Below are 17,826 nucleotides of genomic sequence, written 5' to 3'. Positions count from 1 at the left end.
AATAATTCCATGAACTAAAATAAAGTTAAATAGGCTTTAGTGAAATAGAGAGTTCACTTTTTTTTGAGTGTATGCATTATGAAAATAAACCCCAATATTTCAAATGAATATTCAATTGGGGCATATTTTCGCTTTCTAGTATTTTATGGCATCTGTAACACAATTAGAGAGTGATACAAGAAGTAGGCTTTCGTCCGTGGTTTAAGACTTTCTCCTATGGACGCAGTCAAGGTGAGCTGAAGCGATGTCTATGGACCCCGTGGAAATGAGTCTCAAAATCGAGGACCATAAAAAATATTATGGAAAAAAACAATATCAATGTTTTATGGGTTCTTCATTTTATTTTTGATGCCCACATATTTTGTGAAAAGAACTCTTAATGAATATGAACTCCTATATTTTCACTTAGGATCATCCTTCGTATTCAATTGGGGCTTATTCTTCCCTTCTAGGATTTGACAACTGTACACCCTTTTGTTGTTCCATATATAATTGTTTTGCAACAGCTTTGTTATGAATGGCTAGGTTTAAGATCCAAATTGGGCTAAGGCGAGTTTAAAGCGATAAGTGTGGGCTGCCCTTGGTCCAATGTGGACTAGCTCGATTTGTATAGGTTCGTTTATAACGGCCCGTGGCCTGAGTTTAAAGCGTTAAGGGTGGGCTGCCCTTGGTCCTAAGTGGACTAGCTCGATTTGTATAGGTCTGTTTATAACGGCCCGTGGCCTGAGTTTAAGGCCTTCTCCTATGGACAGAGACCACAGTGGGCTAACGCGTATTCAACATAGCACACAATTTACTGACGTAACAGAAATTAAAAATTTTTTACTCAATAATACATATTTAATTTTTCATGGGGCTCAAATTAATTATGATGCGTCGTCCCACTTTTGAAGCCCTATTTAATGGGGCATTTGGGGCTCATTTTCCTGGAGCCCGCTAGTCAAATGGGTCCCATGGAAATTAGCCCCAAATAGGAACCCAAACAATTGTATGTAAAACAACAACACCAAATTTTTATGTTTTTGGGGAGTAACTTCATTTTATTATTGGATCCCGTTTACATTATGAAAATAAACCCCAATTTTCTTTTTGGGCTTGTGCTTCGTTTTGAAGTGGGGCCTATTTTCACATTATGCAATTTGACAATGGTGGCCCAACATTTTTGGCCCTGTTTCATTTGGGTTCTAGGGCTCATTTTCCTGGGGCTCAGAGTTTCTTCATAAGCCCCCTATGTATTAACCCTCTAATGCCCCAATTTTATTAAATTTTCAAAGTTAACGACACGAAAGCAAGAAAGGTAAACAAGAAAAATTTATACGTTAAAATTCAGTATATGCTGCAAAGCATCTTGAACAGTTTCAACTAAGTTTTCTTTTTATTTTATCCATTTTTTGTTGTCTTAAGGTGTGTTTTACTAAAAGCTTCCTTATAAAATGAAGCCCGTCTAAAGGCGGGCTTGGGCATTAGAGGGTTAATCAACATATACATTTGAGAGTATAATAACTTGAATGCTTTCTTTATAAGATTTCTGCTATCTTTTTAGAGTTACATTAATTTTTATATGACCGAACCACTGTATCTTGGTTTCTGTCGAACCACTCTTTCCACTCTTTATCATTTCTCTAATGGATGTTTTTAATTTCCTCTATCTGCAACAGTTCACTTTTTTCTCGTTCGGCGTTATTGATTTTTTTTTTTTTGTTGTCTTCAGACCAAGATTGTTATCGGACCCATCAAATTGCAATAATGTTCATTTCGATAGTCAAAAGAATACTTTTAACATATGACACCCTCAAGTGATCTTCTGAAAATGACTAGGAGTCAGTGTCATTTTAAATCGTCATCTATACAAAACTTTTTTCAGCACTTTTGAAAAGATTTTAATATTTGTGTGAAGTGAAAATGAAATATTGTCATAAAATGATTAATAAACAATTTTTAATTATTGCATATTTTGTAATTAATATTGTAATACAGCATAACAGCGTTGAAGGTACAATAGTCCAAAAAAAATTAAAGTTATCTAAAATTACTTCTGGGACAAAACAAAAATATTCGAAGAGTCAAATTTGCTTGAAACTTTAACCAACATAAAATTAGTGAAAAATTATAAAAAAATATTTAAAAAAATTGAAGAAGTATATCGAATATGTAAATACATCGAAATTCGCTAGATTTATACACAGAAGAAACGCTAAATTGTAATCAAGGAAAATTTTATGATTATCATATTCGAAATTACACATTTTCATGAAAATTAACTTACACAAAAAAACAATGAAGTTTCTTGTTAATACGATTAAAATTATGTTTAAATTTGAAAACATAATTTGTAAATACAATTACGATTTTAGTAATATTATTGTCACATTAGCAACCAATTTTGTTATATCAACAAAAATGTTGTTGAACTTAGACATTTTCATTAACAACAATTTATTGTAAGTTCAAAAATTATAATATTATTTTTTGTGTAAAGTAAAGAAACAATCATCGAGGTTAAATTATGACCAATTTAATTGTTCTATACACCCATAGCAAAAATCATGAACGGTGTGCTCATTTCAAAACGATCCGTTCATGAAAGTGAATCAACAGACATGTGGTGTCAAACGGGGAATAGACGGTGTCAATCTGGCAACGATAAAATGACACCACGTGTGGCTCAAGTGGCGTCCTTTTTCCGACGATGAAAAAAGTTTTTTCATAAAGCTCAAAACATTTTAGGTTGTGACCATGTTCTTTTAACTAGAAGAAAAACATTTGTAATGAATACCATAATATTTTAAATCGTGACCATTGTCTTTTCATTCAAACAAAATTCTTTTTATCAATATAACATTTTAGATGAGGACAATTATATTTTTCTTAGAACCATGTTCACTGAGCCAACATGGTTGCAGGTTAAAATGTTACATGGTCGCCGCAAAAATAGCTCCTATCATATTATTTTGGTCTTCGAATATGATTTTGACAATTATGTTTCTTCTCTGCGTGTTGATCCATCAATAAAAAGATCTTTCTGAGACGTTAACGACCTTTTCGTCAAAGAACGAGAAGCCTTATCCGCACGGACAATAGGTTTTTTTTCTAATTTGACACGCTTGTAGATTCCATAGATTTTCCCCGCGGATGTAAAAGCAATTTTGTTACCGGGAAATTATTCAGCCATTAAGGGTCTTCTCAATTTCAAAACAACAAAAAATTCAATTCAATCAAAATTCTCCAAATTTTTCCCTTCTCCTTTTTTTCTTGTTATTTTTTCCAAACATGTTTCCTTGGAAACTTATCACAGACTACTTTTTAAATTAAAAAAAAAAAATATCAAAGTGATATAAAGTGAAATTATAATGAAAATAAATTTCAATTTCAGAGCTCAAATCTGGAGAAGGGTCTATATGAGGTAAATACGAAAATATGAACCGATACACACCATATTCGGCGTACTTATGCGTAGACCCAATATATCTCCACATTTCGAATTTTAGGTAATTCGCATAAAAATTGCGATGTCTAGAAGCCCAAGAATTCAAATCGGGAGATCGGGCCATACGGGGGCTATACCAAACCATGGACCGATACACACTATATTCGGCACACTTATTTGTAAATCCACGATATCTCTTGATTTTGAATTTCAGACAGATCGGATAAAAGTTCCGACGTCTAGACGCTCAAGAATTCAAATCGGAAGAAAGGGCTATATGGAGGCTAAACAGAACCTTGGACCAATACACACCATATTCCGCGCACCTTTTTATGGACCAAAAATACCTCTAATTTCAGGTAAATCTAATAAAAACTGAGGTGTCTAGAAGCCCAAGAATTCAAATCAGGAGATTGGGCTATACGGGGGCTATATCAAAACATGGACCAATACACACCACTTTCGACACACCTATTTTCGGTCCTAAAATACCTCTAGATTTTCAATTTTAGACAAATCGCATAAAAACTACGGTTTCTAGAAGTCCAAGAAGTAAAATAAGGAGATCGGGCTATATGTGGGCTTTACCAAAGCATGGATCGATACATACCATTTTTGACACACTTATTTCTGGTCCTAAAATACCTTTAGATTTCAAATTTCAGGCAAATCGAATAGAAAGTACAGTTTGTAGACGCCCAAGAAGCAAAATCGGGAGATAGGTCTATATAGGGAATATACCAAAACATGGACCGATAGGCACCATTTTCGACACACATATGATGGTCCTAAAATACTTCTAGATTTCCAATTTCAGGCAAATTGGATAAAAAGTACGGTTTTTATAAGCCCAAGATCCGAATCGGGAGGTCGGTTTATATGGGGACTATATCAAAACTTGGACCAATATAGCCCATGTTCGAACTTGACCTGCCTGCAAAGAAAAAACGAATCTGTGCCAAATTTAGCGTGATTACAACAGAGCCATGCAATGGTTAGCATGCCCGCCTTGCATACACAAGGTCGTGGGTTCGATTCCTGCTTCGACCGAACACCAAAAAGTTTTTCAGCTGTGGATTATAGTAATGCTGGTGACATTTCTGAGGGTTTCAAAGCTTCTCTAAGTGGTGTCACTGCAATGTGGAACGCCGTTCGGACTCGGCTATAAAAATTAGGTCCCTTGTCATTGAACTTAACATGGAATCGGGTAGCACTCAGTGATAAGAGAGAAGTTCACCAATGTGGTATCACAATGGACTGAATAGTCTAAGTGAGCCTGATACATCGGGCTGCCACCTAACCTAACCTAACCTACAACAGGCAGACAGACAGAAGGACAGACGGACATGCTTATATCGTCTTAGAATTTCTCTCTGATCAGGAATATATATACTTTATATAGTCGGAAATCGATATGTTACAAACGGAATTACAAACTTATTATACCCCCATCACCATTCTATGGTGATGGGTATAGGTTAAGTTAGGGTAAAGTAGCAGCCCGATTAAGTTTCGGGCTCACTTATACTATTCAGTCCATTGTGATACACCACTTTTAACTAAATGTACCTATTATATATGGGCACTTCCAGTTTTAAGCACTGAACCTTCAATATTATTTTCTTTTGTTGAACCAACCAGATTGTTCCAAAAACATTAACAGACTGCTTAAGTTAACGTTTTCCAGGTCCGCCAGTAATCTGAAGCTACATGCTCCTAAAATTTGCTTACGCCTTACACAAAATGCAGGACACTCACACAAGAGGTGTTTAATTGATTCCTTTTCCTCCGCATCATGATAGCTCATACAATAGTCATTATACTTCGCACCAATAGTTTTTGCAAATTCGCCTATCAGGCAGCGACCAGTTATAGCAGATATCAGGAGTGATATCTGACGTCTTGAGAACATTAGCATATCTAGTGTGCGGTTTAAGTTTAAATGGGGCCATATTTGCTTGGTGTCGTTACAATCCTTGCAATTTTCCCATCTAACATTTGCCATCATGACAGCTTTCTCACGCAGTAAGAGGATGCAGTTTGCCAGAGACATACCAACAGATTCTAGTTCACCTGGAAAATGTTAGATAGTTCCTAGCCTTGCTACCTCATCTGCTACGCAGTTCCCCGGTATGTTCCTATGGCCTGGCACCCATATTAGGTGAATATTGTACTGCTCAGCCATCTCGTTGAGAGATTTGCGGCAGTCGATGGTGGTGGGTATAAAAAGTGAACTACATTATGGGAAAAATGAACTATCTCGTACGAAAATTGAATTAAATTGTATTCCAAAATTTTATATTAAATTAAATTAAAGAAAATTTTCAAACATTTTTGGATTTTTAATTGCCATTTACGAAATGCATCTTTCTCGAAAAGAAAAGAAAAGAAAAGAAAAGAAAAGGAAAGAAAAGAAAAGAAAAGAAAAGAAAAGAAAAGAAAAGAAAAGAAAAGAAAAGAAAAGAAAAGAAAAGAAAAGAAAAAGAACATGAACTAAAAATAAAGAAAAAATCTTAGGCTCCAGATCATTTCCATTTTAACCACGCTGCAGTTCATTCGTACTATTTTTGAGAAGTGTACGAAAAACTTTTTCTATTTTAGTTAGAATTGATCTAATTTGTATGTCATTGAAATTTTACTGCCATTTAGTTCATAAAATGTTTGAGACATACTTGGAATAAAGCAAAAAATCGTTAGGCTGTGGAAAATTTCTTATAAAATTTTAAAATTAAACTAAAACTAAAACAAAATAAAATGTTTGCAATAAATATTAGGTTATTTTAGCATTAGTTGTACAACAGTATTTTTTTTATACCCTACACCATAGGATGGGGTATATTAACTTTGTCATTCCGTTTGTAACACATTGAAATATTGCTCTACAATCCCATAAAGAATATATATTTTGGGTCGTGGTGAAATTCTGAGTCGATCTGAGCATGCCCGTCCGTCCGTCCGTCTGTTGAAATCACGCTAACTTCCGAACGAAACAAGCTATCGATTGTAAACTTGGCAAAAGTAGTTGTTATTGATGTATGTCAGATGGTATGGCAAATGGGCCTAATCGACACATTTTTACGTATAGCCCCCATATAAACCGATCCCCAGATTTGGCTTGCGAATACTCAAAAAGAAGCAAATTTCATCCGATCTCTCTGAAATTTGGTGCATGGTGTTAGTATATGGTCTCTAACAACCATGCAAAAATTGGTCTATATCGGTCCATAATTATATATAGCCCCCATATAAACCGATCTCTAGAGTTGACCTCCGGATCGTCTTGGAGGAGCAAAATTCACCCATCCGGTTGAAATTTGATACGTGGTGTTAGTATATGGTCTCTAACAAACATGCCAGAATTGGTTCATATCGGTCCATAATTTTATATAGAAAGAAAACCGATCCCCCATATAAACCGGTCCCCAGAATTGACCTCCGGATCCACTTGGAGGAGCAAAATTCATCCGATTCGGTTGAAACTTAGTACGTGATGTTAGTATATGGTCTCTAAGAACTATGCAAAATTTGGTCCACATCGGTCAATAATTATATATAGCCCCCATATAAACCGATCCACCGATTTGGCTTGCGGAGCCTCTTGAAGGAGCAAAATTCATCTGATCCGGTTGACATTTGGTACATTGGCCTAGTAAATAGCCGATAACAATCATGCCAAAATTGGTCCGTATCGATCTATAGATATATATAGCCCCCCATATAAACATATCCCCAATCACAGTAAAATCACGATTGTCTATCGAGACAAAAATAATCTACCAAAATTGTATTGCCATAGAAAATTTTATCTAAATTTTATATTTCTATAGAAAATTTTGTCAACAATTTATTTCTATAGAAAATTTTGTCAAAATTTTATTTTTATAGAAAATATTGTCAACATTTTATTTCTTTAGTACATTGTGTCGAAATATAATTTCTATAGAACATTTTGTCAAAAATTTATTTCTATAAAAAATTTTGTCAAAATTTTATTTCTATAGAAAATCTTGTCAGAATTTTATTTCTGTACAAAATTTATGAAGCACCTCTTAGTAGTAGAGCAATACTTTGCAAAATCTTTCAAAACATCAAGAATTCTACCAGTCTACCAAACAGTATATACGTATTTAATCGACCTTTATTTTGTCTAATATATATCCCGCATGGACTAACTTACAATTTAGAAGATGATGTTAAGAAGTTTAAGGTGCCTTGCCATCGGCCGCAACCGAAGTAAGTTAGTATAGGTTAGGTGGCAGCCCGATGTATCAGGCCCACTTAGACTGTTCAGTCCATTGTGATACCACATTGGTTAGTATAAGTTTCTACGCAATCCATGGTATAGGGTACATAAGATTCGGCCTGGCCGAACTTTCGGCCGTATATACTTGGTTTCTGTGTAATTAGAAACAAAGAACTATAGGCTAAATACTAAAACATTTTATTTTAATGTATTATGCCTAAAGTGCAAAACTCGATGCAGGCTTATGTGGATTTTAGTTTAATAATTGCAGTAGTATAGTACAGTTTTGTTTGTCAGAAAATAAAGTATAAATGTAATAAATTTTGTAGCTATTGGACACAAGAGACGTTTCTTATTAAGCGAATAAAGCATACTTGTAAGTAGTAAACATGGACTCAGTTTTGCTCCCCACTGTATGTCGTGGCGCCCAAATTTTGTTGAGCATTATCATCACTCGGCAAAAATGATTGCCGATGATTATTATGTTATAACAAAAACAATCATGTCGCTATTCTGGGTGTATCTGGGGTAATCTTTTACCCCTTTTTAGTTAATTCAAAACATAATACTTCCATGAACTAAAAGAAAATTTAATTGACTTTAGTGCCATATAGGATTCACGTTTTTTTTTTTTTGAGTAAAAAATTAGTGGTTATGTTTTCAATATAGAAAACTTACATACAAAAGAATGAAAGAAAATTTAGTTTACTTTCAGACATGTTTGTCTAAACGCCGATGGAAACAATTTTTTCACTTGTTAAAGAAAATTTCTAATTTGTCTGTAGCGGTTCATTATGGACCCAGTTTTGGTAAATTTTAAAAATTGTAAAAAATATTGAACAACCTTTTGTATATTTTTGTTCCCTAGTTAAACTAAGGTGTGTAAACAATTTTTAAAGTGAAGGAATATTTTTCCTATTGGGGAAATTTTAACAAAAACGGAAACATAAAACAAAATATTAAATTGACTTGAATGTCCATTTTTTTTTTTGGAGTGTATATATACGTTTGCCATATTTTAAGGTTATAAATCTTTTAGGATGTTATCTCACTTATAGTTCATTAACATAGAGTTTACAAATTTAAGCCACAAAGTCTATATATAAGGTTGGGATTCCTTAAACAATAAATATTTATTTTGCTACTCTCTGCAAACAAATAACATTATGGGCAAACAAGTAAATAGTATTCAAATATGTAATCAGCTCATGTGTTTTTCTATTTAATTTTCTAATAATTTCATTATTCAAGGTATCCAGTGTTATGTGTGTGAAGATTGCAATGAGTACCAAGACTTTAGGGAATTGAGTATTTGTGGTGTGACACAGAAGCCCAGTACTTTGCCAGAAATTTTACCTTCACAGTCAGTGATTGCAACATCTGCCTCACCCCAACCACAAGACCCTGGGAACAATCAAACAACGGCCGCAAATAGTATCCCATCGGCAAAACCTCCAGAAGATGATTATAATGAAGATTATCTGTATGACTATAGTGCAGAAGCCAAAGATGAAAGTGGTTCTAGTAAAGCTCAAGCTTCCAACGATAAAAGCCGAAGTCCAACTACAGCACCACTAACTACACAAAGGACTACAATTAGCTCACCAGCGAAAGAGAAGACAAAGACGACCCAGTCTTCATCATCCGCAGCAAGTACTTCGGGTATTAATTCATCCTCTTCTGTGATGTCAACGGAATCCACAAACTCAACAACATCTTCAGTTTCATCTAGTAGTGCAAAGCCACCTCCACCTCCAGAAGATTATGATTATATGGAATATGAAGATCGTAGATCTTTCGATATTGAATCGGCGAATTTACAAAAAGTAAGATCTTCAACTTTAGCTGCTTCGAAAATGGATGAACATGTTTGCTATATGTACCGGTATTATGGTAAGAGCTTTTAAAATTAAAACAATATTTTTTTTAATTAAAAATTTAAAAAAATGCTAACCTAAATATTTTCCCATAACAAAAACGTGCCCCTTTTAGCATTAAATAATTCTGATGTTTTCGATTGACATACCTGACTTAGTTAGTGCCTTAGCTATTAATGTCTAAATTAATCAATTAAATGTAATTACCCTAGATAGTAGGTAAGGACAGTAGGATAATTGTTTTGAGCACTATTCATATAATATCGTATTTCAATCTACAAAACGAGTCTGTGAAACATATTGTACGTAAATTATTACAAGTTTGATCGTCTTGTGTTGTTTTCGTGTATAGTAGATAGGGACAGTAGGAATCTGGTTGTCTCATTGTCTTAGTACGATGAATACATATTCTTTAGTGAATATTTTCTCCTAAACAGTTAAACAAAAATAATTATGCCAATTGTAAAGGATCTGCTTTGAAGTACTAGCGGTGGCACTCTAAGCCACTTGCTGCGGCTTCAACTCGTCGGATGTGGATTCGGGTCCGCTCTAATGCTTTATACAATAATATTAAGTGCCAAGATGTTTAAAGTTTATTGGATGATGCCATATTGCATTTATTATGCTAGTTTGTCAATATGTGGTTTTCAAAGTAGGGAAACTTTGCCAATGAATTTTCTATAGGGCAGGGATACTCCAATTTTGTATCATATTTATTGGTAAACAGAAATATTGGTCTCAGACCTCATGCAGTATATATATATTCCTGGTCGTGGCAAAATTCTTAGTCAAACTAGATTTAAATGGTAACCAGCGTTATTTCAGGCTTACTCACACCATTCAGTCCGTTGTGATAGTCGATCTAACGATGTCCTTCCATTCGTATATCTATTGAATTCACGCTAACTTCATAACATAGCATGCTATTGACTTGAAACTTGCCACACATAGTTGTTATTGTTGCAGATGGTATTGCAGATGAAACAAGTATATACGGCCGTAAGTTCGGCCAGACCGAAGCTTATGTTCCCTCCACCATTGCATAGAAACTGCTACTGAAGACTTTCATCCACAATCCAATTACTTGGGTTGCGGTAGCACTTGCCGATGGCAAGGTATCTTAAAACTTCCTAACATCGTCTTCTAAATTGCAAAATAGTCCATACGTGGTACATATTAAACTAAAAAAGGCCGATTAAATACGTATATAATTAAGTTTGACAAAATTTTCTATAGAAATAAAATTTTGACAAAAGTTTCTACAGAAATAAAATTTTGAAAAAATACAATTTTAACAACATTTTCTATAGAAGTAAAATTTTGAAAAAAACTTTCTTTTTTGCCAACATTTTCTATAGAAATAAAATCGGACAACATTTTCTATAGAAACAAAATTTGACAAAATTTTCTATATGAATAAAATTTTGAAAACATCTATCTATATATATAAAATTCAAATTATGTTTGTTTATTTGTTTGTTTGTTTATTTGTATGTTCCGGGTTGGCGCGAAAACGGCTGAACTGATTTACTTGAAACTTTCAGAGATCGTGGGGTGCACTCATGTGCTGAAAATAGGGTACCTCATATTTTGACATATGGTCGCGGAGAGGAACCTCCCCTTTGTCCGACTTTTTGAAAATTAGACCAAAGTTGACCGATTTGCTTGAAATTTTCATTGAAGATTGGGGTTGGCATCTAGACAAAGATCCGCTACTTTTTATTTCGATATTTGGTGGCGGAGGGGGGCCTCCCCTTTGTTCGACTTTTTTTTAAGTACAGTGAAAAAACTAAAATTCTCTAAATTATCTGCGATTTACAGAGAACATGTGGTGAGGATATGGAATTAATATGGGGTACCCGATGATTTCATATGTGGATGGGGAGGGGGACCTCCCCCTTGCCCTACTTTTTGAAACTTGGAACAAAATTATGCGATTTGCTTGAAATTTTCATTGAATGTTGGGGTTGGCATGTAGACAAAAATCCGCTACATTATTTTTCGATATTTGGTTGGGGAGGGGGACCACCCCTTTGCCCAATTTTGTTTTTTTTTTTTTGAAAGTTCAAACAAAACTAAACTCCCCCGACTGAAATTTTACAGAAAACATGAGTTACGAAATTTATATCAGGTTCCTGATTTCTTAATAAAAATAAAAGGGCATAGGGAGACATCCGCTTCTCTTAAGTATACAGAGAAACAATTAAACTTTACCGAGTTACTTGAAATTTACAGAGGACTGGGGAGAGATCGTAACCTCTGTCAACCGTAATAGTTGATTTTGTGATATTTGAACGGAAGAGAGGCCGCCCCTTTAGGCTTATAATTTGATTGACATTTTCTGGGACGTTTACAAAAGATACGCTTTTCGACATTTGGTCGGGGAGGAGGTCCTCCTCTGAAACTACAAAAAAAAATTTAAGTTGTCTTGAAATTTACAAAAGCAGTGGGGGAAGGTTATGAACGAAGAGGCAACCTTCCTTGCCCCACACTTGAAGGAAAGTTTCAAGAATTTTCAGGGAAGGTTTGGGGTGTCGATATTGTATCGGGGAAAGTGACGTCCCTTTAAAACAATAGAGCACAATTTAAACATCTCCGATCTACTTGAAATTTACAGGGACGTGGCAGGAGGTGATTACATTTATACATAATTTTTAAATTAGTATATGATTTTTCGATATCTGGTTGGGGGAGGGGAAAATTGAAATAAACTTTATCGATTTACTTCGATAGAATTTATAGGGACCATTGAGTAGTTGCGAAATTAATATAGGGTACGTGATAGTCCGATATCAGGTCGGAGTGGAGCGAAGGTGGGGAGAGGGTTCCCTTTTGTCCGTTTTTTTTTTCTTAAATTGAAAGTAGAGGGTTGTCCGTAAATGGGAACTCGGTACATAATTTTATGATTTTGCACAGGCTTCTGCCAGACTTCTTTTTAGTCTTCTTTTTAGTAAAGAGAGGGTTCCCTTTTGTCCGTTTTTTTTTCTTAAGTTGAAAGTAGAGGGTTGTCCGTACATGGGAACTCGGTACATAATTTTATGAGTTTTGTACAGGCTTCTGCCAGACTTCTTTTTAGTAAAGAACTTAAATTTACATGAAATTGGCAGCCAACGTAGAGGGTGCATCATTTTCCAACATTTTAGCAAATGTTAATGTGGTAAAATTTTTTACTACTTTTGCTTTTTCCGATTTATTGGATGGGAAACAGTAATTTTTTGTATGTTATTATAATATAGTGCTTAATTTTCAGATATGTTGAGGAGAAGGATACCTTTCCTTGACAAACCACACTTAAAACTCACAAGAAATATAGAAGATTGTCCAACTACTTGAATACAGAACATTATTAAAAATATTTGGAGGAAAGGGTACACCCTCTCCCGTCGTATTTGTACCTATAAACGAAAAATAAAGTAGTCCGATTTGTTTAAAAGAATTGAAATCTTTTCGAATTTGTTTTCAGCACGAAGGATATAGTTGACTAAGTTAATGCAAAATGTTCCTCCAAATACGCTTCGGAAGGCGCAGCGAAGCGGGCCGGGTTACGCTAGTTTTCTATAGAAATAACATTTTGACAAAATTTTCTATAGAAATAAAACTTTGGGAGCCACCGTGGTGCAATGGTTAGCATGCCCGCCTTGCATACACAAGGTCGTGGGTTCGATTCCTGCTACGACCGAACACCAAAAAGTTTTTCAGCGGTGGATTATCCCACCTCAGTAATGCTGGTGACATTTCTGAGGGTTTCAAAGCTTCTCTAAGTGGTTTCACTGCAATGTGGAACGCCGTTCGGACTCGGCTATAAAAAGGAGGTGCCTTGTCATTGAGCTTAACATGGAATCGGGCAGGACTCAGTGATAAGAGAGAAGTTCACCACTGTGGTATCACAATGGACTGAATAGTCTAAGTGAGCCTGATACATCGGGCTGCCACATAACCTAACCTAACCTAACCTTGGTAGACCATTTTTGGCTCGAGTGGCAACCATGATTATGAACCGATATGGACCAATTTTTGAGTGATTGGGGATCGGCTATATATAACTATAGACCGATATGGCATGGTTATTAGCGGCCATATACTAACACCACGATCCAAATTTCAACCGGATCCGATGAATTTTGCTCCTCCAAGAGGCTCCGGAGATCAAATCTGGGGAACGGTTTATATGGGGGCTACATATAAAATTATGGACCGATATGGATCAATTTTTACATGGTTTTTAAAAACCATATACTAACACCACGTACCAAATTTGAACCGAATCGGATGAATTTTGCTCCTCTAAGAGGCTTCGGAGGTCAAATCTGGGGATCGATTTATATGGGGGCTATATATAATTATGGACCGATACGGACCAATTCTTGCGTGTTTGTTAGAGATCACATACTAACACCACGTTCCAAATTTCAACCAGATCGGATGAATTTTGCTCCTGCAAAGGCTCCGGAGTTCAAATCTGGGGATTGGTTTATATAGGGGCTATATATAATTATGAACCGATATGGTTGCATGGTTGTTAAAGAACATATACCAACACCATGTACCAAATTTCAACCGGATCGGATGAATTTTGCTCCTCTAAGGGACCCCGGAGGTCAAATCTGGGGATCGGTTTATATGGGGGCTATATATAATTATGGCTATATATAATTATTATGGTTTCTAGAGACCATATACTTACACCATGTACCAAATTTCAGGCAGATCGGATGACATATGCTACTCTTAGAGGCTCCGCAAGCCAAATCTAGGATCGATTTATATGGGGGCTATACGTAAAAGTAGACCGATATGGCCCATTTGCAATGCCATCCGACTTACATTAATAGCAACTACTTGTGCCAAGTTTCAAGTCGATAGCTTGTTTCGTTCGGAAGTTAGCGTGATTTCAACAGACGGACGGACGGACATGCTTATGTTAGATCGACTCAGAATTTCACCACGACCCAGAATATATATACTTTATGGGGTCTTAGAGCAATATTTCGATGTGTTACAACCGGAATGACAAAGTTAATATACCCCCCCATCCTATGGTGGAGGGTATAAAAATGGGCCGATTGCCATGTTTTGGTTTTCTTGAAGAGTAGATAGGGACAGTAGGAATCTGGTTGACCCACTGTATTTGTACGAAAACAACAGCACAAAAATCCTTAAAGATTTTTGTTCTGTTGAAAAGTTAAAGCAAAATAACCACTTTAAAATATTATATATATATATATACTTTGTCAATATGTGATCCGCAAAGTAGGGAAACTTAGGATTACATTTTCCATACGGTGGAGATATTACAATTTAGCAATCCTTTTAATAGCCCAGATTTTTAATTTCGGACAAATCGGATGAAAATTGTGGTGTTTAAAAGTCCCAGAAGTCAAATCGTTAGAGCTGTCTATACCAGAAAACAAGGACCGATACATACCATATTTGGCATCCCATTTTTGACCCTAAAATACTTCTAGATTTCCAATATCAGGCAAATCAGGTAAAATTGCTGTGTCCAGTTGCTTCACAAAAGACGCTCTATCTCACAAACTAATTGACTTACAGACGTCAAATTTTGACACGAATCATTTGACGGTTGGTATGTTACTATATGAAAATAAAATGCTTTTAATACTAGCGACGCCATCTATGTGTCAGACCGGGGACTTATCAGCCAACCTGTTATAGTCACACTTCCGGGCAAGAAAAACAAACCTTTGCCAAATTCCAGGACGGTCACTTATTTATTGAAGGCTGTAGCGTAATTACAACAGACGGACATGGTTATAACGTCTTAGAATTTCTCCCCGACCAAGAATATATGGTACACTTTATAAGTCGAAAATCAATATTTTGATGTGTTCAAAAAGGAATACCAAACTTGTTATACCCGTCATCACCATTCTACGTTGATGGATATAAAATCTGCAGTTTGTTGTAATTAAAAATTAAGAAAAATACAATTATAGTACTAACCTTAATATTTTCCCATAACAAAAACGTTTCCCTTAAAGCATTAAATAATTCTGATGTTGACGATTGATAGACTTGACTTAGTAAATGCCTTAGCTATTACAACCCATTCACTTGACAGTGATTTCCCCAGATAGTAGGTAGGGACAGTAGGAATATCATTCTATGTTTGTTTTATCAGTATTTATGTAATATTATCATTTCGTTTCATTTATTCGGAATTGGAATAGTCTTGTTGTGGTTTTCCTCAATAGTAGATAGGCACAGTCGGAATTTGGTTGTTTCATTGGATTAGTACGATGAATATTCCTTAACCCTCTAATGCCCCAATTTTTTTGCCAGCTGATTAAATGTTCAATGTTAACAACACAAAAGCAAGACAACTAAGCAAGGAAAATTTATACCGTAAAATTCAGCATATGCTGCAAAGCCTCTTGAATAGTTTCAAATAAGTTTTCTTTTTATTTTGCCCATTTTTGTTGTCTTAAGGTGTGTTTTACTAAAGCATAAAGGCGGGCATTAGAGGGTTAAATAATATTTTCTGCTGAAATAGTAAAGAAAAATAAGCACATTTCATATGCCAATTTGTCAATATGAGTTTCGCATTGTAAGGAAACTTTGGTCTAATTCCAATGAATTTTCCATTCGAATCATTTTTATAGCCTCCACCATAGGGTAAGAGTAAGAGTAATTGATTCAATTAATTTATTAATTGGAATTGGTTCAATCACGAAGCTGATAGCACCAATACTTGATTAAAAATAGATTGATTTCATTAGCAAATTTCAATTAACGTTCTAATTAAAAAAATTTAATTGATGTTCATTGCAACACTCACTTGATCGAATATTTAATTAAACATCTTAGTCTTTTTTAATTGAAAATGTAAATAGTTTCAATCATTGACTTAATTAACTTCATGTTTTTATATCGATTAAATAGTTAATTATATCAATTAATTTATAAATTTAAAAAATCCATTTCAATCAACTATTTAATTGAATTTTTTGTAATGTTTCATTAAATATATATTTTAATAATTTTTGTGATATATTTTTCTATATAACCAGGTCCTGACAAAATAATATCCCAAAATTTTTGTGCCTTCTATTCCCAGAAAATTTTCGAAAACAAAAACATATAGTAGATTTGGACAGTAGGAATCTATTTAAATAATTTTCTCTGAGGTAAATTCAAAGTCTTCGTATTTTTCCGTTTAAGGTGCATACTAGGTTTAAAAAGGCAGCCTCAGAGCGTAGTAGTGTTCTAAGGTTATCATATCCCAATAGGACAGCTTAGGTGTCATTTCAAGAATCCTTCCTTTTTAACAAAGTTTCAAAATGGTCATCTAAAAATCCATTTCCCAAAACATATTATTTGCAAGAAATCATATTTGTTTAAATCAAATTCACACCATATTTATAACCATTCTAAAATGGCCTAAAAATTTAAATTTTAAATTCAATCTCAATTTTATTTTTCTCTTGCAGCCAATAACACAGTTTTTACCAACCGCGGTTGTACCACCCTTTTGAATTCAAATAAATTCCTAACATGCCAAACTCTTTCAAATGCTCACACTATGGTCGGATGTCGTATTTGCAGTGAGGATGGTTGTAATAAATATGACTTGGATGAAAGTGGTGAAGATCATCTGATAAGTGGAAGTGAAATTAATGGCATTTCGAACATCTTATTTGGAATACTTGCGATTTTATTTATTGCGTACATTTAAAACTAAAAATGCATTACCTTCAAAATTATTTGTAAATAATGTAATCTATATTTTATTTTATTGAGTAAAAAAAATATTGATCTTATATGAAAAGTAAACAAAAATTTAGGCCAAAAAATTTATATAACATTAAGTAAACATTTATTTAAAACCAAAACATTTCATTTAAGACAATTATTATTTCTAATCTTTGTTTCATTCTCATCTTTGAAATTTACCTCTCACCGGTAAAGTCGTGTGGCTTTCAATTAAGGTCAATTTTCCTTAATGTAAAAATATTTAAATTAACTGAAATTTATAATTATTTGATTAAATAAAAAGAGTCAAATAGAATTATGTATTTTTGGGAACTTTATTTACTTTTTTATACCCTTCACCACTACTGTGGTACAGGGTATAATAAGTTTGTGCATTTGTATGTAGCGCCAAGAAGGAGTAATCATAGACCAACCTAGTATACGGATCGGCTTAGAATTAAATTCTGAGTGGATTTAGCGATGTCCGTCTGTCTGTCTGTCCGTCTGTCTGTCTGTCTGTCTGTCTGTTGATGTATTTTTGTGTGCAAAGTACAGCTCGCAGTTTT

General features: G+C 34.6%; 1 protein-coding gene across 1 annotated transcript; it reads left to right on the top strand.

Moving 5' to 3' along the window:
• The first annotated feature begins 1,806 nt into the window (after positions 1–1,806).
• Positions 1,807–17,576, top strand: LOC142226429 (uncharacterized). Its single transcript, XM_075296447.1, has 3 exons — positions 1,807–1,993; positions 8,922–9,563; positions 16,999–17,576. The coding sequence occupies exons 1-3, from the start codon at positions 1,903–1,905 to the stop codon at positions 17,241–17,243; spliced, it is 978 nt and encodes a 325-aa protein (XP_075152562.1). The 5' UTR covers positions 1,807–1,902; the 3' UTR covers positions 17,244–17,576.
• The last annotated feature ends 250 nt before the right edge of the window (positions 17,577–17,826 follow it).

This window comes from Haematobia irritans, chromosome 2 (assembly GCF_050003625.1).
Source record: "Haematobia irritans isolate KBUSLIRL chromosome 2, ASM5000362v1, whole genome shotgun sequence".
Taxonomy (NCBI): domain Eukaryota; kingdom Metazoa; phylum Arthropoda; class Insecta; order Diptera; family Muscidae; genus Haematobia; species Haematobia irritans.
This window is presented reverse-complemented; position numbering and strand designations above follow the sequence as displayed.

What these genes read in the sequence shown, in the direction of transcription:
- LOC142226429 (XM_075296447.1), top strand. Translation starts at nt 1,903, where the DNA reads ATGAAATATTGTCATAAAATGATTAATAAACAATTTTTAATTATTGCA. An exon ending in ACAGCATAACAGCGTTGAAG is followed by an intron (nt 1,994 to 8,921) that starts GTACAATAGTCC and finishes TCATTATTCAAG; the next exon opens with GTATCCAGTGTTATGTGTGT. An exon ending in CTATATGTACCGGTATTATG is followed by an intron (nt 9,564 to 16,998) that starts GTAAGAGCTTTT and finishes TTTCTCTTGCAG; the next exon opens with CCAATAACACAGTTTTTACC.